Source organism: Erpetoichthys calabaricus, chromosome 2, assembly GCF_900747795.2.
Source record: "Erpetoichthys calabaricus chromosome 2, fErpCal1.3, whole genome shotgun sequence".
Taxonomy (NCBI): Eukaryota; Metazoa; Chordata; class Cladistia; order Polypteriformes; family Polypteridae; genus Erpetoichthys; species Erpetoichthys calabaricus.
Genome location: NC_041395.2, coordinates 148,814,734 through 148,841,222, shown reverse-complemented (window position 1 = coordinate 148,841,222; position 26,489 = coordinate 148,814,734). Strand labels below are relative to the sequence as shown.

The following is a 26,489-nucleotide window of genomic DNA, read 5'->3' as shown; positions in this document are numbered from 1 at the left end:
TATAGTAAAGACCTGCTCTTGAAAGCAAGGAACACAAGGGCAAAAGACCAGGAGGAATTAAAAAAACACAAAATAAAACAAAAAAGAAACAAAGGTAAGAAAGTTGAGAATCAAACATAAATAGGGGGAAGGCACAGCAAAGATTCCAACATAATTAAGCATGCTGAACCATTGCTAACCTTTTGGATATATCAGTATTTTTGAGCAATTATTTCACAATAAATCCTTTTATTTCTCTTTTATTTCTTCTCTTTTCTTCTTCCACTCTAAATGAATAGAGGGAGGGCATCTGGTTAAAATAACATGCAATACTGTATGACTAATTTTTTAATTAATTAATTTAATATTTTACTATAGAGAATCCATTGCATTAAATTCAATTAAATTAAACATACGGTGGCACAATAGTTTAGCACTGCTGCCTTACCTCATGTTTAAGGTGTAGCTGGGACTCTTTCTCTGGGATTTTGTAGACTCAGCTTATGCTTGAGTGAATTTTTCTTAGGTATAATGATTTCCTGACACATGAGAAAGACAGATTTGGTTGATGCTGTCACCAAGTATGCCCAGATGCAGTGTGTGAGGGTGCTCAGTGACAAGCTAGTTTAGCACACATTGCTATCTCCTGCCTTGGACCCAGTGTTGCTGACATATACTTATGATGTCATACTTTGTAGAACTGCATCACACTCCTGTTCCTATAGTTCAGTGCATATTTAATTATCAAGTGGTCAGATGATGTAAGGAGTTATATTAGTGCAAAATGCATGCTTGGCTCCAATTATGATCCCTAAGGCCTCAGTGTAGATATGCATACAGGTAATGCTTAAAACTTAAAAGAAGTGGTGAGGTGGCCTTCTGCAGCTATGCACCTAAGATCTGGAATAGCCTGCCAATAGGAATTCGCCAGGCTAATACAGTGGAGCACTTTAAAAAACTGCTGAAAACACATTATTTTAACATGGCTTTCTCATAACCGCTTTAATTTAATCCTGATACTCTGTATATCCAATTCATTATAATAACTATTCACGGTGGCTCTAAAATCCGTACTAACCCCTACTCTCTCTTCTGTTTCTTTTTCCGGTTTCTTCTGTTTCTTTTTCCGATGTTCCAACATTGATGGATTAAAAGCCAGAAGTCTGCATGACCAAGTCCTTCCGTGAGAACCCTAATTACAAAGAGGACTATTTCATTTATGTTAGGTACAATACCCAGAGGGGACTGGGCGGTCTCGTGGCCTGGAACCCCTGCAGATTTTATTTTTTCTCCAGCCGTCTGGAGTTTTTTTTTTTTGTTTTTTTCTGTCTTCGCTGGCCATCGGACCTTACTCTTATTCTATGTTAACTAATGTTGTCTTATTTTAATTTCTTACTTTGTCTTTTATTTTTCTTTTCTTCATTATGTAAAGCACTTTGAGCTACTTTTTTGTATGAAAATGTGCTATATAAATAAATGTTGTTGTTGTTGGTGTTGCTGCCAATAAAAGAATAATACAGCCTAATCTGTATGTAATATCAAGCAAGAGACGTTTATCTATCCATCTATCCTTTTTTAAAAAATGTTCAGTTCACATTGGATATGCAACAGGTAACCACACTCAAACTTTAATAAGTTACACATACACATTCTGTACACACATATAAGAAAAAACATAAAGAATGTTTTGATGAGAACAGGGCATTCATGCCTACCTAGTTCGTCAACGAAAACTACTACTATATACTATAGTACATCAGTATCCTACTATCCAGCTATTATTCTTCATGAAAAAATGCTTTTGAAGACTCATGCAATTACCTTTAAACAACTTCTACCTGTTTGCCCAGGCTCTTGGTAAAGAATGTTTTTTAAGGTAGCAGCTAGCATCTACTATCTCTGTTTAAAAATGTAAACACTTTTGTCTTTTTACCTCTTAACCTCTATTTACATAAACTGAAAAGACTGAACTTCTCCAGCCTTTTCTCATCACTCCTAATCTACGTGTCCTGTAGCTCTCCTGAGAACTTTCTTCACTCCAACGTCCCAGATTGGGTCTCACAAGAGGACAGTACAGTTTAAAGATAACCTGATCAGTGCTCAACACAGCATGCTTAATCACTTCCCTGCACTGTCTCCTTGTGAATAGTGATAAGTCATTCTCTTTTGGTTTTTAATGATAGAGCATCCATTGTGTTTTTACTGCATAATTAATGCAGTTTTTACCTTCTATAGGTAAAACATTATAGTGTGCCCCATTCCTCTTTTAAAATACGTCATTATTAATACACACTACTAAATATTTATACATACACAATGGGACAGGTGATGATTACAAATGTGGTAGGATACTTTAGTGCCTGGGTAAAGCTGGCATGAACACCAGAGAAAAGTAGATAATCATGTCTGATATGGAACTGAAGACTTGAGAGCTGTAAGACATAAATACATTTCCTATCTGATAAAGTACAAATTTTCTAATGATCCGAGAGTTAACCTAAACTCATCTGGTGCTACAGAATAATGACAATTTACACTGCACATGGTCAAACTTGTATAAACATATAATGCAAATCACTCAAATATTAGCATACCTGTGCCAAACCTGTATATTTTACTGAACATGACATGCCATCCATCTTGTACAGAACAATAAAATAGATAAAATTAGTTCTTTGATAGTGTAACTTTTTACCTACTTTATGTATGGTTTGTACATGACAAAGAGAATGCAAGTGATTCATTAAGGGTCGCTGCATAGGAAGTCTTTGAAAAAACATTCATGTAGCAGTTGAGATTTTATAGATGAGCTGACCCTGAATGTAATCACATTATGAAATGTTTCATGGAAACAGAATGGATTCTAAGAGGTTAACTCACCAAACAACTTAAGGCTGCTTCTACACTGTCCATTCACCGTCTTACTTTATTTGTCTCCCTCTATGACCTTGCCTGGAGCTCTGCACATTGGGAACAGTCATCTCATGGACTTTGCTTTCGGCAAAATAAATATCTTTCAGTGAAGCTCTGCAAACTTCAACCTGCTAAAACCTGTCTTGGCTGCAATATCCATAATATGATTATGTTGGATAAGTGACATTTAACAAGCACTTGGCAAAGTTAACATATTAACAGAATAAATTGAATTTGCTCCTGGTGGGAATGTACCGTACAAAAAGAAACGCTTCAGTTGACCTACCAAAAAATGTTGCTGCATTTGTTTTTGCTTATGTTGTAGGAAGCCAGAGTTAACACCTTAAACAATATGCCATTTGAAACGCACAGTACAAAAATAAATATAATAGCTTACTGTGTTCACAAGAGTGCCCATAGTAACCCGCAGCACAGTGACAGCAGCCTGTAAATCTATCACATGTCCCATTGTTTTGGCAGGAACAATCCAGCTGGCAATTAGCACCATATTTCCCTGAAGAGCATTCTGTACCAAAAGAAGAAAGAAAGAAAAAAATCAGACACAGCTGAAACAGTTCTCACAACCTCCTTGTTTGTCTTCTGTCCCCTTACAGAATGTTCTTCTTTTGTTACCCCTCACATTGCAAAATGAGATTTTAGTTTAGTTTTCTAGTTGACAGAAAGGTGAGATATACTTTGAAGCATTTAATGTAAAATAACACCTGGATTTTCAGTAAAGGAATTCTTCATTTACAGAAAAAGATTAAATGCTAGGAACTCCAACAACAGAGACTAGTGCTACATGAGAAAAAAACAAAAAACAGTATGTTAGAACTACTGTATATATTTTTTACATTTTATAATGCAGTCAATAGCATCCAGGAGAGTTTCAGTGGTGTGATAAGGTGCAAGGCTGTTCATAACCACAGAGTTTATAAACACTAGCTTAGGTCAGGGGTGGGCAAATTCATTCCTGGAGGGCCGCAGTGGCTGCGGGTTTTTGTTCCAACCCAGTTGCTTAATTAGAAAACAATCCTTGTCAATAATTACATTTCATGGTTTGTTAGTGCGTTAACTCTGCTATGTCAAGTCATTCTCATATCCTAGATTTTTTTTCCATTCTAAGGATATCATCCAAATACTCTGAAGTGTAAAACGGATGAGTAATTCTCAATCCTTCACTTTTTTCTCTTCTCTTTCCTTCCAAGTATTTAATTAAACCAAATAGTGCACGATAAATACACACAAGTGTAAAGGGTAACAAGCAAAATGGATAACTGCTGGTTTCTTTTGTCATTTGCATCTTATTGCTAATAAGGAGCAATTAAAAACCAAGAATGCAGCTGTTTAAGACTTAAATAAGCAATAAGGGTTCAAAATCTTAACTAGGGAGATAACTAAAATGAAGCAGAAGTGTTACTTGAGCAATAAGTGCTTCTTATTAAGCAACTGGGTTGGAACAAAAACCTGCAGCCACTGCGGCCCTCCAGGAATGAATTTGCCCACCCCTGGCTTAGGTGGTTGATGGGTACACAATGGTTTTTAGCTTAGGATTTTAAAAATGGTAAATTGGAATTTAAAAAAATGAGTTCATCATGCAGCACTGCTACCTCTCAGCTCCTGAGTCCTGTGTTTTAATGCTTGCTTGATTAGTGTCCAGATATGGTCGTCTTGTTTCTGTGTTTCACTCTGCTTTTCCTCCCATGTCCCAAATTACTTGCATGTTAGGTTAACTCTAAACTGGTGCTGTATGAATGACTGTGAGTGAGTACTACAGTAGATTTGCTTTGTGTCTGATTCTGATAGGATAGGCTTTGGTCCTATAAATTATGAAAAATTACAATTAACGCAAACAAAGTAAATGTGGTAACATATAACGAAGCAGAAAGTGTTGTTTAGATTGTTCACCATTTACATCCAGGCACGGTTAACATCATTGAATAAATTATTTGCACACCTCCATAAACGTTTTCACTGAGTGTTACAAAAATACTTTAAAAAGTTGGCTAACTGTACAGGTAAAGGTTGAGTATATATTTTAATATACCCAGTGATTGTCAGTCATTGGACATGTCCCTGTTGCAGTGGTTAGGGCGGCTGCTTCAGTTTTCCAAGGGCTTGGGCTCAAAATCCAACCCTTTCTCTACTATTTTGCTTCTCAGTTACTCTGGGTTTGTTCCAAGTACTTCCAGAAGCCAATGGCATGCATATTAGCTTGATTAGTGACTTCAGCTTGGCCTTCATTCTGTGAGAGAGTATGTGTTCATGCCTAAGTATATATGAGCATGCCCTCCTTTGGAGCTGCAGCTCACCCAGAGATGTTGTCTTGTTCTCAATGCTTCTATTTAACCTTCAAGAAGTCACTTAAATTGTACCGAACTGAAGTGATTTGCGGGAGGCACGGTGGCGCAGAGGTATTGCTGCTGCCTCACAGTAAGGAGACCTGGGTTTGCTTCCCGGGTCCTCCCTGCGTGGAGTTTGCATGTTCTCCCCGTGTCTGCTCCGGGTACTCCAGTTTCCTCCCACAGTCCAAAGACATGCAGGTTAGGTGCATTGGCGATCCTAAATTGTGACTGGTGTGTAGGTGTTTGTGCCCTGCCCGGGGTTTGTTCCTGCCTTGCGTGCTGGGATTGGCTCCAGCAGTCCCCCGTGACCCTGTGTTAGGATATAGCAGGTTGGAAAATGACTGACTGACTGACTGAAGTGATTTGCTCAATCCCTCAGTTCCACTTTTTTGCAGTCATAACCTATAATGTGTAAGACAATAGTATAACATCACTTAGAAAATTAACTTTTGTTAATTTTTTTCTTCTTCTTCTAATAAGATTCACTGGATTAAAATACCTTTCTCACAGTATGGGCCAGTCCATCCCAGTCCACAATAACAAGTGCCATCCACCGGATTACAAATTCCATCATTTTGGCATCTACAGACCTGCTCACAATTCAAACCAAAGTAACCACTGGGACAAGCTAAAGAAAGAGAAAATATGAAAACATATTGATTATTTTATATTATAAAAGGAATTACTGAAATTATATTAAATGATATTTATCATGAAATGTTTACATATAGAAGATTTTCAATGGAACACCTGAGGAATAGACTAAATTATGTCTTTGAAGTGAATTAAAAATGTTTTTAAACCAGAATCTGACAAATGGAGCAGGTTAAGCAGAGAAAATTGCTCAAACCAGCCACCTATTTATAAAGCCCATTTAAAACAAGTGAAGGGTCTTAGGGGGTGGGATCATGCAAGAAAAGTACCAGTCTATCACAGGGTACCCAGTCAAACGTTTGAACAAACCCAGAAATGTTCATGGTTTTGATATAAATTAATATATTTTTAACTATTAAACTGATTAATCATTAATACTGCTGCTAATGGCTACTACTGCTTCAAATGACTAATTTTTTATTTATTTTTCACATATGACTGCAAAGCTCCATTTTCAGCAGCCATTCCTTCAGTGACGTAATGCTCAACTTCATTAGCTTATCCTTAATTAGTTATTTTAAGTGCTAATTGATTATTAGAGAAACCTTTGTAATTCAATTAGCATCAATGAAAGATGTTATTCAGTTCACTTGTGTTGCAAGGTATTGGTATTGCTAAAGTTCAGTTCTGGGTTCAAAAGAAGACAGATATCGCAGAGAAAATGACTTGAATAGTGCCTTATGATCAGCTTCATGGAATCATATTTCTCTGAAAGGTGTTTTATGGTCAGCACCCCTGAATAGTCTTTTTTCTGTTGGAGATGGCAATGCCATTTGGCATGTATTTAAGAAAGAAGCCAGCTGAGGACTTGTAAGGCATTTTCCGAACCTAGAACTGAAATTTAGGAATGTCAGTACCCAGTGCCAGTTTTATACATGGCAAGGCCCTAAGTTAAATAAAACCTGGAGTTAAAAGAGACGATTTAACAAAGTCATTGGGAAAGAGGAGGGTTTCCTTTTTAGAGTAATGAGCGTGATCGAAGAGAGGTGTGTGTATGGGTGGCGGTGAGGGTCCCTTGAGAGTGTTGCACATTTGTCCACCTGTAAAGTGATGAATGCAATTTAAGAGTGAGGTGCTGGGGATAGTGCCAAAATCTGGCACTGAGTGCACCCCATGGGTTGGTTAGCAATTATCATTTCCCAACTTTTCATTCCCCATTTTTTTCCTTTTTCCAAGACAAGTGAGGGCCCCCTGTTGGCCACAGGGCCCTGTGCAGCTGCTTAGTTTGCCTATTCCTTTGACCAGCTCTGCCAGAACCTTGTAACCCAAGTGAACAGAATAACAGGTTTCTGCAGCGATAATGCAATTACAGAGGTTTTTCCAATAACTACTTAGCATTTAGAAAGTGAGTAATTAAGGATAAGGTAAGGAAGATGACTATTACGAAACTGAAGGCTGCTGAAAATGGGGCTTTGCAGTCATATGTGAATAATAAATTAAAGAAATTCAAGCAGTAACAGCCATTACCAGCACTAGTAATGTCATAACTGTATGTTCAAGTCAATATAATGATATTTTGATAAAAAATTTATCAAGTCCTATCAAAATTTTGTGTGTCCAGACTTTTGACTGGTACTGTACCTTCACTTCCAAAGCTACACCAAGCCAATTTTTGGGTCACCAAGTTACATAATATAAACACCTTTCGTTTACTGAAAGAAATAAAAAAAAAACTAGAACTTTGAATCCAACCAATGCAACAAACATAAAAGTGCTGCTGCGGAGTTCAAATTACAAGCAGAAGGCTCCAGAGTTAAAACCCTCCCTCTCGAACATTTTCTAAAATTTAGCAAGCCACTTGAACTGTCTGGGTGTGAAAAACATTGTGCACACTATTAAAGGTGTTACAGTTAAAAAAAGTTAAAGGTGAACTTAAGCTTGTAACTAAATAGAACAGTCTTTAAATTAGGTACCTGGGCTAGAAAGTACACAAGTGCTGCTTCCAGCTCCAGTGCAACACTTAACCTGTGCGGTAGTACAACTATATGCACATAGAGCATAGTTTAATGCAAAGTAGCTGTGGTAGTCAAAAGAAAAACTGATGAAGTAACTTAGGAACAAGTTAAACATAGTTTCACATGCATGCGCGTGGGTGGCCTTAAGGGATAACTGTAATTTTCCACCAGAACGCCAGAAGGTGCTGATGACTGAAGCCTTTCCTCTTCCTCCCTCGCAGACTGGAAGATTGACAACCCTTACATCTCTGACCTCATTTCTGGTGTCAGTCTACCAGAATCTCATAAGAACAAAAGCTCTGCCATCTTGAGCAGTCTATTTTGAGACTTGCATCTTTCTGACGTTTTTCTTTTTGATTTTCAATGCCTTTGAACCTGCATTTTCTTTACAATATATGGGGTTTACCTTTGGATGCCCCAAAACTTTATAATCTCTTTGTCTGTTTATTACAATAGACATCTATCCAGTGATCTAACATTTTCCTTTTGCAAGCAATACCTTTTTGGCAGTTCTCCCCTGTTTTGCCAGGATAGCACAAACATTTCCCTGTGACATGGTCACACTGCCCTCCTTTTCCACATGAGCACACAAAAGTGCAGTCTTTACCAAAGTAACTCTCAGGGCATCCTAAAAAACACATAAAGAAGTTATAGTCATAAAGGTAAAGTTTACGTGAGCACTTCTGAAAGATATTTCTTAATTACAAATAAAGTATGTATATTGTACTTATATTGCTTTATTTTACATATTCAGTCTAACATGTATATTTGAATAGAATATATTGAACTTTTCTGTGGTGGGATGGCATCCTGCCCAGGGTTAGTTTCCTGCCTTGCGCCCTGTGTTGGCTGGGATTGGCTCCAGCAGACCCCCGTGTCCCTGTAGTTAGGATATAGCGGGTTGGATAATGGATGGATGGACATTGAACTTTTGATGTAATACAATAATAATATGAACTGTTTAACTTATGTCCTTAGATATTCATAATGTACCCTCATTTTGTTTTACTTTGACTAAATCCCATGGTTTACTTTTCTTCTTCAGCAAGTGTGCCTTACTTTGACTGCAGTCAGCTCCTAGATATCCTGGAGGACACGTGCATGTTCCCATCTTAGTATCACAATGACCTCCATTCTGGCATTTACATGCTTCTTTACAATAAGGTCCATATGTTCCATCTGGGCACTCTGAGTAAGAACAACGGAAAACAGTTACAGTATGTGGGAGAGTCAGTCAATGCTTATTTCATGAAGCTCTTTTAAGAAAGAGTACCATGTCAAAACACTTAATGCCTTTAGAAATGCACAGTTTTATTGAATTAAATTTACTTATTTAGCTGACACCTTTATTCAAGGCAACTTACAACATCTGTGATATAATTGGATATATATTTCTTAAGTGACTTGCTCGTGGTCACACAGTGTCTCACACACACACACACACACACATATATTATATATATATATATATATATATATATATATATATATATATATATATATTATATATATATATATATATATATATATATATATATATATATATATATATATATACTGTACATTCTCATGCATAAAAATATATAAAATTATTAAATCTTTTATACTTGCATTAAAATATCAGCAATAGCATTTCTGTGTTATTAAATACAGCTATTCTGAGAAAACTCAGTTATCAACATGAACTCATAACAGAATATCTGCTCACCTGACAAGGACTTTTGACATTTTACATATTAAAAGTGTTACTTGTTGCTAGACTTGTTTTTATTTTATTGCAACATCTTCAGATCTAAAAATTCATTAAGGTAAACTGAAACAAATGTCTAAAAATCTCAAAATGTGTGTAAATTTGTTTGTTTCATTCAAGAAGTGTAACAAAAATGGGACCATTCTGAAAATGTTTAAAATTGCTTCAACTGATTTTTTCTTTAAAAATAACAATGAGTAAGTCATTAGCAAATAAGTAAAAACAAAGGAGTGGGAGAGTAAATGGAGAGGCAATTATATGTGGCCTAACAAATCTGACTTAAACTACAGTAAGCACCCTAACTAACATTAGCAAACTGTGATTTTAAAAAGTCTTTATTTAATTTTAAAAGTAAGCATTTATTTATTTATCATATTAACTTTTTTACAACAAATAAGCCCCAAAACCCATCCAGTATTCCTTATTGAACATATGGCATTCAGAAACAATCCCAGCTATCCCACTGATATGGCCATATTAGACAGTGACATACTGAGTTTACATTGGTTTCCATAGTAACCAGGTAGACAGGTGCATTTGCCAGTCACAGGGTGGCACTGCTCATTCTCAGCAGAGCACTGGCACAGCTCCTTGCAGTTTTGGCCGTAAGTGCCAGGAGGACAACCTGCAAAAAGAAAAACAACATGAAAGGTAGATGAAGTGTCTCCTCCTTCTCCTCTTCCTTAATTTATTACACAAAAATAAACAATCATGTAGGACAGGGAGATACTTAGACAAACAAAAAAAGAAACACTAATGGATTTGGATCAGAACTAACAGTAACTGTAGCAAGATAAAGTCACTTAGCCAAAGGTGAAAAGCATAACTACCTTATAATAAAAAGTATATGCATTTTCAAGAAAAAAAATAGTTTATGCATTTTTTTCTAATGTAAGTCAGTCACAAATGCCAACATTTAGAAACAGTTGTGGAATGCTGGGTGTCAACAGTTGTGTTGTCCAGTACCTGACTTTTTCATTTGAATTTTGTATTATTGCTTCACTTTTGAAGTGGGGGCTGAGGTGAAAATGTCACACCAACCAGATCAACTTATCCTCTGCAACAGTCTAGGAAATACCCAGAGGCACTCAAGCCAGCTGAGATATATAATCCTCCTAGTGTACCCTGGGTCTTCTCCCAGATGTGCTGGTATAGTATCTTTTGTCAGAGTCTTCCTAGGAACATTCTAACTGAATGCTCATCCAACCTCATTAGGCTTCTCATAATCCCTGAAGCAGTAGCCCTGCTCCAAGGTTCTTCTGTAAACTCAGAAGCCCTGTATAGGAATTTCTTGTGCTTGCATTCTTGTTTTTTTAGTCACTACACAGTGATTGTGAACACAGATGAAGTTGCGGATGCAAACTTCTAAGGCCAGTCCAGTTTTACTATCAGAAAAAGAGCCCCTGATGGACTGATTTATTTGTAAATTTCAACATTACCTGTACCTTAACTCATGAACCTCTCCACCTGGATCAGCTGCTCCTCCCTTTCCTAAACAAAGTAAGACACTCTTTTCCAGAAATAGCCATGTCTTCAGATTTAGGATTTGATATTTCTCAGGATTGGATTTGTATATATCCTTGGAAATATTACCAAATTATGCAATATATATAGACCAAGAAGAAAGGACCGGAACGGATGGACGGACAGCCCACTAAAAAGGGAAGATGTCGCACGTGGCATTTTTCTCCCTCAGCATGCTGGATCGCAGTAGCCCATTAGTGCCCAGTGGGAAGCCAGCAGGGTATGCCGGTGAGATGTAGTTTAGCAGTGCAGCCCTGCTGGGATCACTGGGTGCCATGAGAGGGAACTGCAGGGAGACCACTTCCCTGTTATAATGGACCTCTATGTGACCCAGTAATACTTCCATCGGGCAATTGCCCTGGCACCGGAAGTACTCCTGGGTCTATATTAAAAGGGGCTGTGCTCCCTTATCCAGGTGAGTCGGAGCTGGGAGGAAGAGAGGCAACACTCAACTGGAGGAGGGCGGTCTGGTGGTGAGAGAATTGTGGTGAAAAGAGAAATTGTGGAGAGAAAAAGTACTGCTCTTTATTTGAACCTGGGACTGTGCAAGTGTGTTTGTGTTGGGGTTTGGGGCTTGCTTACGTTTGGTTTTTGGTTTTTATAATGTTTGTATATATATATATATATATATATATATATATATATATATATATATATATATATATATATATATATAGATTGCATGGCATTAATTTTACATTTATTATGACAATATTTGAAATTGTATATTGTACTCCAAGCTTGTGAGCAACATATAATAAGTTTAATTGAATGAGGATTAATGCCAGTGCAGACATTAATTATATCGATAAAAAATATTGACAAACCACCGGCTGAATTCTTGAAGAAAATGCATGGACAATTTAGCTTTTTTATGTGAACAAAATAAATAATTTTTAATAATAATAACAGAATAACAAATTCAGTGTCTTACTTTCTTCACATCCATTTCCAATAAATCCTATTGGACATCCACATTCTCCTGTGAGATGGTTGCATGGCACACCAGATGAGCATTCACACTGCTGAGCACAGTTGTCACCATAGGTTCCAGGTAGACATGCTGCAGAATGGACAAAAAGCACATTGTGTTCACATTCAGTACAAAAACACGCTGCTGTTTGTGTCATGTAAAGCAAGGATAATTATTTAAGGACAGTTCTATTTTTGTATTGGATTGGGAAGTAGATTTTATTAACAAATTGGATGAGATCTGTATTTCTGAAAACACGCAAAGCTTTTTGGAAGGCAATCAAAGTGACTACTGCATACATATTTTCAAACCCAGTTAAACCGATTCAGATTGGTGCTGTGAGACAAAGACTATTGCGGTAACATTTGGGTGCAAGGTCGGAGCCATTTTGTGAATCAGCAATTTACCCAACCTGCACTTCTTTGGTAAAAAGCAGGAAAAAACACTCAGACATAGCGACAGAGGAGAGAGTGGGTTTTGAATCCAGAACACTAGCTGTAGCAGTAACCACTGCACCATTGTACTAGAAGTGAATACTGCACAATGATAATGCTATTATTTTAAATACAGTAGCATAGTTCTCATCAGCCCCTATGTAATGTTTATTCTCTTTCTTCCACCCTATTTATTTTTTATTGATGTTCAAATTCATATAATGTTTGTTAGAAGCAAATATGAGGAACATATTTTAAAATAACTCTAGCATCTTTTCTTCTCATTTTGTACAGAATATATTGTTGCGAACACTAGCCTAAGACACTTTATACTTATAATTTATGCACAGCTAGGTGAAATGCTTGCTTAACATTCATAAAAGTAATGGTTCTTTTTGGTTCTTATTTTGGTTGTGTGGTTCCATGTAGACAGCCCCGTTTAATTCCAGGATGTTTGCATAAGAATTTGGTTTCTTGTGCTTTCAAAAACTTCCTAATATGTCAAAAAAACAGAAATCTGTAATGTACGTAGGCCATAGGACACTAACGGATAAAGAAAACCTGGACTTAACCTGTGTTACTGGATGTATGCAGCAAGAGTCCTTTTAAAATTAAGACCCATTTCACAAATCTGTTACCATCTGTTCATCGTTATTTACTGTAAGGGGCTTGTTACTGATCTAAATAAATAAAGGTTCTTTCTGGAACCTTCATATGGATGGGTCTTTTTGGGAACATTGCTCTGAAGAACCACTCTGGGACTTTTATTTTTAAGAGTGAAGACTGTACTTTAGATCAAGGGCGAGATTAGCACCTGAGCCACCAGACCTCATTTCTTGCACAGACCTGATTCAGAACACATGATTGATCTTCTTCAGATACTGTATATTTTTCAAGTACTGTAGTCAGCAATAGCTTTTTTTCCTATAAGCTCCTCACTTAAATAATCAACATCAGGCTTATGCCCACAAACGCCTTTGGGCACCTGTAATAGATAAGAACAGGAGAAACATACGTTTGTCACACCTCCTCCCTCTCCATCCTGTGTCACACCGGCATATCCCAGTCACATGATCACACAAAGACCCATGATCACAGTCACATGATTCTGCGCAGAGCTCTCCATAGGATCCGGGTGGACAAGCTAGGATATAATCATTAATATGAACATTAAAATAAAGTATAAAGACAAAATGACATAAAATATACATAAATATCAATCGTTCATTAAACTTGATTAATACAGTTCATGGTTGTGATGGGTCTGAGCATAAGCCAGCATAACACAGTGCAAGACGAAAAAATAACCATGGCTGCAAAGACATGAATACACTCCTGTGGGGACAATTTTCAATCATGTAGTACACACATCTTAAAAATGGAGCGAAAACTGGAAAATCCTATTACAATAGACATGGAGAAAATATAAACAGTAACAAGCCCGGGTTTCAAGCCTATGATTTTAGAGCTGTGAGGCAGCAGCGGCACACAAACAAGTAAACAAATAAATTTTCCATATGGATGGATAAATACACTGAACAGTGAAATGGAAAATGTTTCATGGACCCATCAACTGATGTAAAGAAAAACAGGCAAATGCAATTGGATGCAGCATATATGGAAGAGGACTTGACCAAGGAAGGGTAGAAAGTCAGGTTGCGAGACAGATGGAGTTGAGAAAAAGGTAAAAAGATATGATTATGTGTAATCTGAAGAATGCATGGTAAATGTGTGGATCTTCGGCAAGTCGTAGAGGAGATCATTAAAAAACGAAAAGTCCAACAACAGGCCTTGGACCACAAAACCAGTGGTGTAGTGGATGCACCTGCGGCCCCATGAGGTGGAGGAGCCCTCAGATCTAAAAGATTTCCTTACCAGAACTCCATAAAGTAATCTACAACAAATATGTTTAATTTTTGCAAAAAAAATATATATTTTTTCTGCATTTTTAGGCCAAACAAAATAGTGAGAAAAAGGTGTGTCATGTTGCATGATATCACACACAACAGACGAGCGAATGTGAGAAAATTTGAGTCACTTAATTAGTAGACAACAAATGGATCCACTATGATAAGAAAAAGAAAATAACGGAATGCAACCAGAATCAGGTAACTGGCACAATAGGTCATTGCCAAACTACCAAAGATAATATGATGCTTTAATGTAAAAGTGGAAGAGAGAACTGGCAACATACTGCCTGTGTCATAAACAGAGTAATTTAATGTGCTTCAGGCAAATCAGCCATCACACTAAGTGTGTCAAATAAAAGGCTTCTTCTTCCTGTCCTCCTTATCTATCTCTTCCCATTGCAGATGACCATGAAATAATGATGTGTCCAGCAACCTGACAGCCCCAGACCCAGGTGCAAATAAGCATATGCAGTATTGAATAACAACGGTGGGGGCTCAGAATGTTTCATTTTTATATGTGCTGATGTCATTGCAGGTTTCCTCCGAAGAGCAACATCCTGGCCAGTCACGATGCTGGTTTAATTTAGACTCTAAACATTTGTTGGAATAGTTTTTGATTTCAGAGGAGAGGCAAATGAGTTCGAAATCTCAATTTTAGAGAAGTATGATTGGCAAAAAAAACGTCATGGAGGCAAAAAGTTTCAGAAAGTGTCTACACTGCTCCTATAATGTCTGTTTTGTAATCAAACCATCCACATCACTCTCACCAGAGTTATGTGCATCCTGCCCTTTGGGTCACTTGTTTTTATGTACAAAATACTGGCAGGGACAAATGTGCTCGAATGAACAGCTCTGTTGCTTTGTTTCTTAAATCTCTTTCTTGCCATCATGAGCTGATGAATTCGCACATAGTCTCCCCTTAAATGATGTGAAGCAGAGAAGCAACTGGTACCTTTTAGTTTTCTTTGGTCAGATAAAATTGTTTTATTCATTTCATGCATGTGGGGACAGTTTGGATCAGTTGCAAAATTTATCTACGTAATCAAAAGAATGTAGCCTAAAAGACTCACCATTATGTCTCAGCCGCGTTTCCTCACTTGGCTGGGGTTCAAATTCATGTTATATGTCTCTTATTTGATCATTCTTGATTCTTTCATTTTTTTTCTTCATATGCATTATTCTTTGTTTTTGATTATGCATGTATTATGTTCCATGTGTTTTGAGGGTGATCTGACTGAGTGGCGGGGCCATCTGCCAATCACCATCAAGAACTCTCTTCCACCCTGGAAATTCAGAGGGTCTCCCACAGGTCTTGGCAGGTCATTTCAAATGAGTTTGGGAGTGATGTGTTTACTTGTGTTTATTGTAAATTCCATTTATTATTAGATCTTTGACATTTGGTCTTTCTGCTTTGTTTTTTGACCTTGTCTTTAGAATCTATTTTGGAATTTGATTGATTTGGATTAACTTTGGGTTTCAAGCAATTCTATTTTGCCTTTGTGCTACATTGAGCTTCATAGTGATTGGAATAAGTCTTTTATTGTATAGAGATTCACTGCTTGTCCTTATTACAAGCCAGGGTTTGATGGTGATATCCCCCTCTAGTGGGTATTGCTGGAAGTCCTTTGGAACTCTTTAGTGCTTGGGATTCCTAGTTCACCACACTCATGCTTCTTCAAACAAGAGCTTTTTATGCCAGAAACAGCATCCAAAAAACATTAAATATGCAAAAATGCTAAACATGAGAATGTTAAATCAGGGTTATATTGTAAATTCTTCTTTTCACGTATGGGGCCCATCTTTGTTATTGCAGGGGGTCCCACAAATTCTGTGCTACATCAGTGCAGACAACCAGGAGACACCTTCCGTAGCTTTCATTATTCTGTTTCACCTGATATAATCTTAAAGCCAAAAAACTGCATGACTGCATCTTAACACTCAAATGACTTACATCAGGGTGGATAATGCCATATCTGTTCTAGCTGATGTTTATGTCATCCAAAGGGGAGACAACAGAGTGCTGATCTCTTAATATCTGGATGGCTTCAAATCATTATTGCCATGCCAAACTCATTCTTTGTAAATACTTACTTAAACTTTCAAATTCTTGTAAAAATGCAACAAAAGCAGCAACTATTTCTCACTTTGACTATGTGTGGTCCTTACAAATGGGCAACGTTACCAGCATGGCAAAAAAAAACAATTCAGGGTTTCTCATGGTACAAAATATCCCAGTACACTTCTAAAAAAATTGTAGGAAAAGAACTGTATTTCTGTGTATCTGTGAAAAGCAGCATACATGTCAGAACCTTTTTAATTTCTTTTCTATTGTTTTATTTCTTTTTTCTATTAATTAAAATAAAGTTATATATTTTAATATGTTCACGGCGCCAGGGAGTGACGACATGCTGCATGTTGGACATGTAAAGAAGGATATTACAACCACTAGTCCTCCATCTCCTTTTCCTGATCTCGAGTACTCTTTTCAGAGACCGGAGTCCACATAGGAACATTATCTCATTATTCCTGCACATTGCAATGTGTACATGCAAATCAAGCAACTTGCAGACACAAAGCAGACCATGAACACTTCTGTCTGTTTTGTCTTGAGAAATCCTTAGTAAACATATTTGCATAACTACTGTTTGAACTCTACACTACAAATTTTCACACATGCAATGTGTGAATGAAGCATCATATTTAGAATGCCAGTTAGTTATCATAAGGTAAGCTTGATTTCAATATTGAAGAAATGGATTTCTAATTTTATTGTCTATACAGTATTTATTTTGTTAAAAATTCATTTACATTTAAAGTTTGCCTATCGCATTCATACTGTACGTAAAGGTATTCTATATTGTATTTTTTTGCTTAATAGACACAAACAATTGAATATAATAATACAATAAGAAATTCATTCAGCCCCTTGAAGCTCTATAGCTATACAGTAATTAAATTGTCACAGTATTTTTCCAGGCTTTTAAAAAAAATGTATCCCGTTCTCCAATATGTTTATCATGGTGACAGAAAGTGTTGATGTGCTACATGTTGGTCAGACACGGAAGTAAGAATTTTACTGTACACGTAACAATATTATCACGACTACTGCCTATGAAGCCATAACTTAGTATGTGTTTAGTTCTGCCCCCTAGTGGATCCAAACAGGCATTCTGTAATCACTGTGGAATTTCTTCAAATACAGACTCTCATGCATGTATGCCTAGGACAATCTTCCACACTCTGATGAGGTAAGTGGTACCACTTCTAAATAACTCAGGGAAGACGTCCAATACGGACACCTAGCCCTGGACTCTATGCCCATGAAAGATAGCTCCTTCTTTTCTGACCCGGATGACAAAAAAAAAGGCTATCCCTGGAAGGTGGCGCCACATTTTGACCAAACAGTTATTGACCACAGAGATCCCACTGTTCCTACTTTTGACAGGCTGTTTTCAAACTGACTTTATTTTTGTGACGAGAGCACACCTCTTTGTTAATTTTGTTTGTGCCAATCAAAAGGAGTAGCCCATCTGGTGCCCCAACATTTCTTCTTGTGTCCCCTGCTTTGTTTACCCAAATCACTAGACCCTCTTAGGCTTTTGTTTATATTTTGCCCTCCTGTTATAGTACCTGTTAACTCTGAATTTGTTAGTAAAGAGTCTAATTCCATAAAAATTACAGTTTTCTTTACATTTTCAGTACCTTTTGATCATTCAATGGTTGAAAAAGATTATATTCAAATATATGTGGATACATGAAGTGTTTTTAAATACAGCAAATACTATACATGAGAATAAAACCATTCAACTAATTCTGAATAAGATAAGCTATATTGTTTATTGATCTACCTGATTCACAATGATCACCAGTCCATCCAGACTGGCAGGTGCATTTTCCACTTTGCTTATTACAGGTACCTCCATTTCGACAGTTACAGAACTGCAGGCAGCCTGCTCCAAACTTGCCATCCTCACACTCTGTTGATGAAGTGATAATTATTAAGTAGCATTAATATGTGATGTTGTGTGGAAAGTCATTTCAAAGAGATTGCATTTGGAACATCATAAAAAGTAATTACACTGTATGCTAAATATATATTTTGAGAAAAATAATAAGAAAACTTACCGAGCTCACAAGCAATGCCAGTCCAGCCCTCAGGGCAGGTGCACTGACCTGTCACTGGATTGCATGTACCTCCATTTCTACAAATGCAGTGCTGTACGCAATTCATCCCATATAATCCAGCTGGGCATGCTAAAAATCAGAAATATTTGGCAAAAAAGAATATGTATTTAAGTGCTGTAGTTTTTTTTTTTCCAAATTTGCCTTAGTATGAATGCACCCTAAAATGTGCTTGCAATCCCATGCATTAAAAGCTTCTGCTTCCATATGTTGCTGCTGAGACAGACTCCATTAACACTGACCAGTGTATAGAAAATGGATTAGTGATGGGTTGGCACAGTAAGTTTTTTCTATAAAAAACAATGGGAGAAGGACCATGCTGACTTGCTCCAAAAGGCTTATATAATTTTTACCAAAATGGTAAGTTTTTTTTTGTTTGTTTGTTTACTTCTTCACTCATGGTGTCAGGCCTGAAAAGGCCTGAAAATTCTTCAGTCAAATTTATATTTCTATTTTTTAAGGTGGTGCCGATTAATAGAAGCGTGGTGATTATAATTTAAATTTAATTTAAAATAATTTAATTTAAAATAATTATTTTACATGTGCACGTGTTGTCACAGAAGTGTATTGTTTATTCCCTGATAAGAAGTTACATTCATCAATGACTTTAAGCATGCTTGGGATTGACTTGAATGTCATACATTTACCTCAGTACACAGTAAAACTAATAAAGGAGACAGACAATGAGAAGACAAGCTTGAAATTGAATTCTAAATTATACATTATAATTTAAAAGATTAAAAAACAAATCTGAAAGTCTACATTGGAATCTTAATGTTAAAAAGTCTATGGAAACATTGTTTTCATATATTCAGCATATATAGGCCTATATATATATATATATATATATATATATATATATATATATATATATATATATATATATATTCACGGCATTCGAAGTCTGTGTCACAATCTGATTGTATGGGTGGTTACCTACCAGGTAATGCTTGTGGTTGGCCAGCAATCTGCTAACATCCGCCACGGTGCCCTCAGTTTGTGAGGAGCAGATCATAGAATGGTTGAAATAGTTTTTACTGTCAAATAAATGCAAAGAGTACGCGACACGTGTTTCGCCCTCATTCTGGGCTCATCAGGCGTACAAACTCCACTGCACTCCCTCTCGGGAATCGAACCTCGGATATATATATATATATACACATACTGTACATATACAGGGTGACGTGTGTGCGCATAGGGGACGGTGATGGCATTTCTCTGCCTCTTCAGAGGTTGGCCCTCTGCAGACTGAAAGATTAATGGCTTTACCAAGACTAACGTCACTTCCAGTGTCTGAGGACCACCTGGACCCTTCTCATCCTGCTGGAAATAACTAAAGATCCACCATTTTTAGTCAGTCATGACTAGACTCCCATCTGAGAATATGTATTTAACACTTTTTTTCTCTTTCAATCAATTATATAGGGTTTGCCATTGCGTGCCTCAACACTATACACTATTCTTGTGTTGTTTCTTACAATATATACACACACACACATATATATACACAGTATATATACACTCTAATTGTTAATTCAACCCTGCCAATTCTGTGGCATAAGCTTTACTACAAAAAACAGCTTGAGTAATCAAGCAGAAAGCAGAAAGGATAAAGCAGTCTTTTCCTTATATTACTAAAATGTGTTACCACTTCATTGCTTTAGCAACAACAACATCCTATGTGATGTTAATTTGTTCCAATCTTTCTTACTGTATATTGAATTTGCAGTCGTCTTAAATTCCAAACCAAAACATGTTTAATGTTATATGTTTTTTAAACATACCAATCTGGCATGTAGCTCCAGTCCATCCAGCTGCACAGATACAGTGACCATGGACTCCATCACAAGTTGCACCATTGTGACAGTTGCAGATCTGAGTGCAGTTTACACCATATCTGTCCATGGGGCATTCTGTAACAGAAAAAAAACTGTAAATAATATTACAATGTAATTTTTTTTTCAGTTTTCTTGTGAAATAACCTGCACTGGATTGCTAGTCTTGTGACTCGTAGTCAAAATCAGATATTGTTTCCTTAACTGCAGTATTAAAAATATGAATGTGTTTTAACACAAATAATTGACCAGTTGTTTTTTCTGTTTTTTTCTGAACTTTAGTTTTCTTTACAGAATTATTTTGAAAATAACATTACATAAATGTCTCATTTCACTTTGCATCTTACCTGTCATGGTCATAAAGTGGGTACCCCTGTCACCTAATGGATCCAGCATCCTGGTTTCAAGTCTTGTGCTTGGTCATTTTCAGTTTGGATTTTGCCCCTTTTTCTTTGGGTTTTCATGCTTTAATACCACAAACCAAAATTATTCTGGTTAGGCTGACTAGTGACGGATGGTGTGTGCATAACTGGACCTTGCAATGGCACCCTGTCCATCTTGTCTTGCATCCAGTGCTGCCAGCCCATGGCAAGCCCAAACTGTTTTGAATGAGATTGTGAATATTATGTTGCTACCAAAGACTACTACAACTCACTCTCCAAATTCTCACATTTTTCTTCCTTCCTTGTGATTCACCTTCTGTGGAGTGTTCCATAGTATGGACACAGACAGACAAAAATAATTGGAGAGATGATACTAATCAGCCTCCAATGTAAGGCTTATGGTGGACTATTAGAAAAGATGTTGGCTGATAGACAGGGACAATGAAGTAGCAAGAGAAGCAATGTAAATTCTATTCTGGCACTTCAACTCTGTACTTCAGGAGTGAAAATGCGTCCACAGTAGAGGACGGCCTGTATGAATGGCCACTCGACCAGGCTGGTTGGTTTTGTGTCTGCACAAAACCCCTGTAAAATGCATTGACAGAACTGCATGTTGATCCAAGCTGCCAAGTGTCAGCATCCTGGAGCAGGAGCACCCATGCACATAGCAGTAGGGCAACCTGAGTATTGTTGTCCCAAAGTACAACGCTGATGGGTGCCATGGGTGCTGCCTAAGGGCACTGCTCAGAATAAGCATCTCTATTTGGACCAGGACCTGCCTGACCCGGAAGGGCTTCCATAAGGGTCTGACATAAAAGGAGCCACCCTTATTCAATAGGGTGCTTAGTCAGAGTCGGAGGTGAAGCCTAAGGAGAAGTAGAGCAGAAAAGAGCTGAAGACAGAGGAAGACAGAAAGAAAAGAAGATAAAAGGACAGAAAGAATTTATGCTGTTTTGTGTAGTCCCGAGTGCAAAGTAAAGCCCATGGATGGTATTTGTGGAAAGATAAACTGCTATCAACCTGAAACTAATGTGGAAGTAGTGTCAAAGGGGTTTTGTGACAAAGAAGGACCCCCTCATGGCATCACCACATGCTTTGCATTTTGTATAATCTTTTTAATGTAGTTTGCTAACCTCTTTGTGATTTTCAAGAACAGAATATCCAGGCCCAGCCTCGGAGTATTATAGTGAGTTTCAAAACCTGAGAGTTGTATCTCTGTTCTTTGCAGAAGATGTTGCAAACCATTTACAGTAACTGCCACCTCCAGAGTGACATGTAATAATAGTTCATTTCTTTTCTTTCTGGTGGAAGTTGTGACCATGAATAAAAGAGTGGCTTGATTTTTACAATAAAGGGAATGGGGGTTTGAAGACAGCTCTCCAATGAGAATGAGTTTAAAATGCTGCAATGAATGCAAGCCTTTTATCAGAACAGAGCTGGCGAAGCAGAGGGTAAATCCTTGGATGACACTTTATGCTGCTGTACTTTGAGCAATAATAATTTCATCTGGTTACTTGATCACTTAACACTGTATACAACATATATGGAATTATTTGACTTTTCTTTAAATGCACCTTGGGGCTGTCACAAAAAGTAATTTCGTTGTGTTACACAATGACAATAAAGTGCTTGAACTTGAACTTGAACTTTGGATTTTCCAACCCATCAACTTCTGGTTCTTTCGACCTTGCTAAGGATCTTTGAGAAGGAGTACTAATATAGCATGTATAGACAGATTTAAATGGTTGACTGTTACTTAAACCAAAGTCACTTCTGAGACAAATATTTGCAAAAGTATGAGCATTGATATCGGCAGTTAGATAGATAGATAGATAGGCAGTTGACCCATATCAAGAATTTCAACATTGGAGAAAACAACACATTTTACAGAATATAAAAAAAATCTAAAACATAAATAAACAATGTCAGTTTACAATATCTGGTAAGGGCTCTTATCCTACTGTTGACTAGTTCCCTGATTCTAAATAAGAGAGCAATCCACTCAATCCACACTTTGCTTTCATGAGAAGTTTTTTCAACACTTCCTTTTACATTTTCTGACATCCGTGACTGTAAGACAGGGGAAATTTACAAACTCTGATACAACTAATAAAATACATTTGAACAGTAGGGGGAAACGCTCCAAAATGCAAGCTCATCACATAAATTACTATATATACTTTGAGATGAACCATTGCTTCTCGTATAATAAAAAGAAACAAACTCCCAAGAAACTATACTTTTGCCTCTAGATCAATAGTTAACTACAGGTATTTTATCCCCAGGAGTTACAGATTATTTCTACCAACTGGTTTTACAAAGATTGAATCATTTTACCTCTAATTGATCTCACTGTTGAATTATGTTTTTGTCTTTTTATTCTGCATTCAAAAAACAGATTTTTACTTAAAAGAAATGTATAAATATTTGTATTTTTGCCAGAGTCTTATAACCTTAACTATCTTTTGTTACTGTGAACTGCGAGGGCATTTCACAAGCCTTACAGGGAACAATTTATCAGGGATACTGCGGAAAGGATTGGGGCAATTCCAGGAACTAAACAGTTGTCTTCCTTATCTATAATTGAGATGATCGTGAGGGCTACCATTAAGTCTGCCTCTGTAGAATTGCTTTACCTGCATCTTTCAATCTTCCCCTATTTAATCCACTATCAACATGGCTCCTTTTGGGGCTGCGAGTGGCAAATGCACACTGCTGTGACTGGCACAAAAGTTTTTTTCTCCTTTTCCCACTCCAGTAACAAACATTAAGTAGAATTTCCTGAGGTTTAAGCCCAAACTCTGTTTGAAGCTATCTTCTGTTCTTTTTTTAATCATTCTATCAATTCTCCTTTTTATGTAGAGTTTGCTGTGTTAATTGTATTACAACAATGACAAATAAGGATGAGCAGAGTAACTGCCAGGGCAAATGACACTGAGTGCTAAAAAGCTGCAGCTATAGTATTTCAGCATCACATCCAATAATCTATTTACTAGTAAACTACAGCTTAAGTTAGCAACATATCCAGAAAGAAGAAAGACAATCATAAGGATAACAATGAAAATCCTAAAAATCAAAATAAAAACAAAATGCTAAATTGTCCCAATGCAACATACATCAATTAGCCACAACATTAAAACCACCTGCCTAATATTGTGTAGGTTCCCCTCCAAAACATCTCTAACCTTTTGAGGCATGGACGCCACAAAACATCTGAAGGTGTCCACAGGTATCTGGCACCAAGATATTAGAAGTTGATGCTTCAAGTCCTTTAAGTTGAGAGGTGGGGCCTGCATGGATTGGACAACCCAATAATGCTTGATTGGATTGAGATCTGGAGAATTTAGAGGATAAGTCAACACCCTGACCTGTTTGTCATGTTCCTCAAAACATTCCTGAACAATTTTTGTAGTGCGTCAGTGTGCATTAATCTGCTAAAAGAGGCTGTTGCCATCAGGAAATACCATTGCCATGAAGGGTTGGATGTGGTGTGCAACCATCTTTAGGTAGGTGGTACATGTCAAATTAACATCTACATGAATGCCTGGACCCACATGTTTCCAGCAGAACATTCCCTAGAGCATCAGAGCATCACAATATCTCCCCCGGCTTGCCTTCTTCCCATAGTGAATCCTGTTGTTATTTCTTTCTCTGGTTAATGATGCACACACACCCACGTGATCTAAAAGAAAATGATTTCTCAGACCAGGTCACGTTCTTGCAATGTTCCATGGTAAAGGTCTGATGCTTACGTGCCCATTGTAGATGGCGCTTTTGGTGGTGGACAGGGTTCAGTATGGACACTCTGACTGGTCTCTGGCTACACAGCCCCATACACAGCAAGCTGTGAGGGACACTGTGTGTTTTGACACCTTTCTGTCATGGTCACCATTAAGTTTTTCAGCAATTTGTGCTACATCTGCTGTTATGAAGGACTGGACCAGACGGGCTAGCCTTAACTCCACATGCACATCACTGAACTTTGGGCACCAATCACCCTGTTGACAGTTCACTAGTTGTCCGTAGTTGGATTGCTTTAGATTTGTACTAACCACAGAATACCTGGAACATCCCACGAGACCTGCTGTTTTGGAGATGCTCTAACCTAGTCATCCAGCCATCATAATTTGGCACTTGTGAAAGTCACTCAGATTCTTAGGCTTGCCCATTTTTCCTGCTCTCAACACATCACCTTCAAAAACTGCCTGTTCAATTGCGGCCTAATATTTCCCACCTGCTGACAGATACCATTGTAAAGAAATAATCAAAGTTATTCCCATAATTTGTTCGTGTTTTTAATGTTGTGGCCGATCGGTGTATATAAATGCGTGTTGCATTCTAATAACAATTTAGCAAAACCAAGTCTGGTTAATTTCTGGATTGAGATCAAAACACAGACCCTGTGAAATAACAGCTTGCTTAAATAAGGAAGGAGTTCAATTAAAAGTAAAAGTTGAATGAGACAAAAAATTGTAGCCACAGTGGGTCCCCCAGCACTGAACTCTTGATCTAGTCTACTGTATAAAGCTTACAGCTCACTGCTGAGCTGGTAGTATCTAGAATGGACTGTTGCTGGTGCATCTCCTCCTCAAATAATATACATAATATTCTCAAACCTACTTAATCCAACTCAGGGTCATGGTGACTGAAACCAATCCCTGCAGCACTTAATATGAGGCAGAAAACAGCCTTGGAAAGGGCACCAGATAATTGCAGGGCCCAAACACACATATATAGTATTAATAGTTACACTCACACAATGGTCAATGATAAGTTTAGGATTCTGGACCTGTGAGGTGGCCTCACAAACTATTTTCTATTTAATAAAGTGCCAATATAGAGTATATTTAATATATTTTTTTGATACACTCATAAAGCATTTACAATAAACAAAGCATACATACAAATAGTACAGTTGGTGTTTAGTGCATTGCAGTTGTCTGTGAACATTACTCTAGTTGCCATCATTGGAGTTTGAACAGCGTATGGTAGTTGATGCATAGCTACTATAACCAAGGCTACATACAATTGTCTGTCTTTTGAAAAATTGCTAGGTTTTGAAGTATGAACTTAATAATTAAATGGGTCCTTGACACCCATGTAATTTTGACAGTTAATATTTTCAATGCATTGTTATGATTTGTGAACACAATCATATTTGTTTAATAAAAGTATAATTTGCTGTCTAAGAATTCTTTTGCAGAAATGCACATAAATAAATTGTACTACAAGCAGAGAATCATGGGTGGCACAGTGTTAAGTGCTGGTGCTTCATAGTACCAGGGCCTTGGGTTTAGAACCCAGCCTGGACACTGTAAGTATGGGGTCTGTACATACGATTCTTCTTCAGGTAATACAGTTTCACCTTCTGCCCCAAAGACATTCAGAACGTGTTCAAAGGTATGAGTGTGCTGTAAGTTAGTCTGGTGTGAGTGTGCCCTATGACAGGGGTAGCGAACTCCAGGCCTTGAGTGGTTACAGGTTTTCATTATAACCCTTTTCCTAATCAGTGACCAGTTTTCACTGCTAAGTAACTTTTTCCCCATCACTTTAATAGCCCTGTTAGAAGAGTCCAGCCCTCTGAATTGATTTCTTTCTTCATTAAATGACAGCCAAGAAGAAATGAGATGTGAAACGAGCTAACAGATGACC

At 37.3% G+C, this 26,489-nt stretch overlaps 1 protein-coding gene across 1 annotated transcript in view; it reads right to left on the bottom strand.

Moving 5' to 3' along the window:
- megf6 (multiple EGF like domains 6) overlaps positions 1 to 26,489 on the bottom strand; it is a 340,497-nt gene that overhangs the window by 9,195 nt on the left and 304,813 nt on the right. The window contains exons 25-34 of the mRNA XM_028794622.2: positions 20,404 to 20,532; positions 18,563 to 18,691; positions 18,286 to 18,414; positions 13,543 to 13,671; positions 12,055 to 12,183; positions 10,090 to 10,221; positions 8,906 to 9,034; positions 8,346 to 8,474; positions 5,737 to 5,865; positions 3,290 to 3,418 (exon numbers count right to left, since the gene is read on the bottom strand). Of these exons, the coding sequence (XP_028650455.1) occupies positions 3,290 to 3,418; positions 5,737 to 5,865; positions 8,346 to 8,474; positions 8,906 to 9,034; positions 10,090 to 10,221; positions 12,055 to 12,183; positions 13,543 to 13,671; positions 18,286 to 18,414; positions 18,563 to 18,691; positions 20,404 to 20,532 (1,293 nt within the window). The remainder of the gene's footprint in view (positions 1 to 3,289; positions 3,419 to 5,736; positions 5,866 to 8,345; positions 8,475 to 8,905; positions 9,035 to 10,089; positions 10,222 to 12,054; positions 12,184 to 13,542; positions 13,672 to 18,285; positions 18,415 to 18,562; positions 18,692 to 20,403; positions 20,533 to 26,489) is intronic.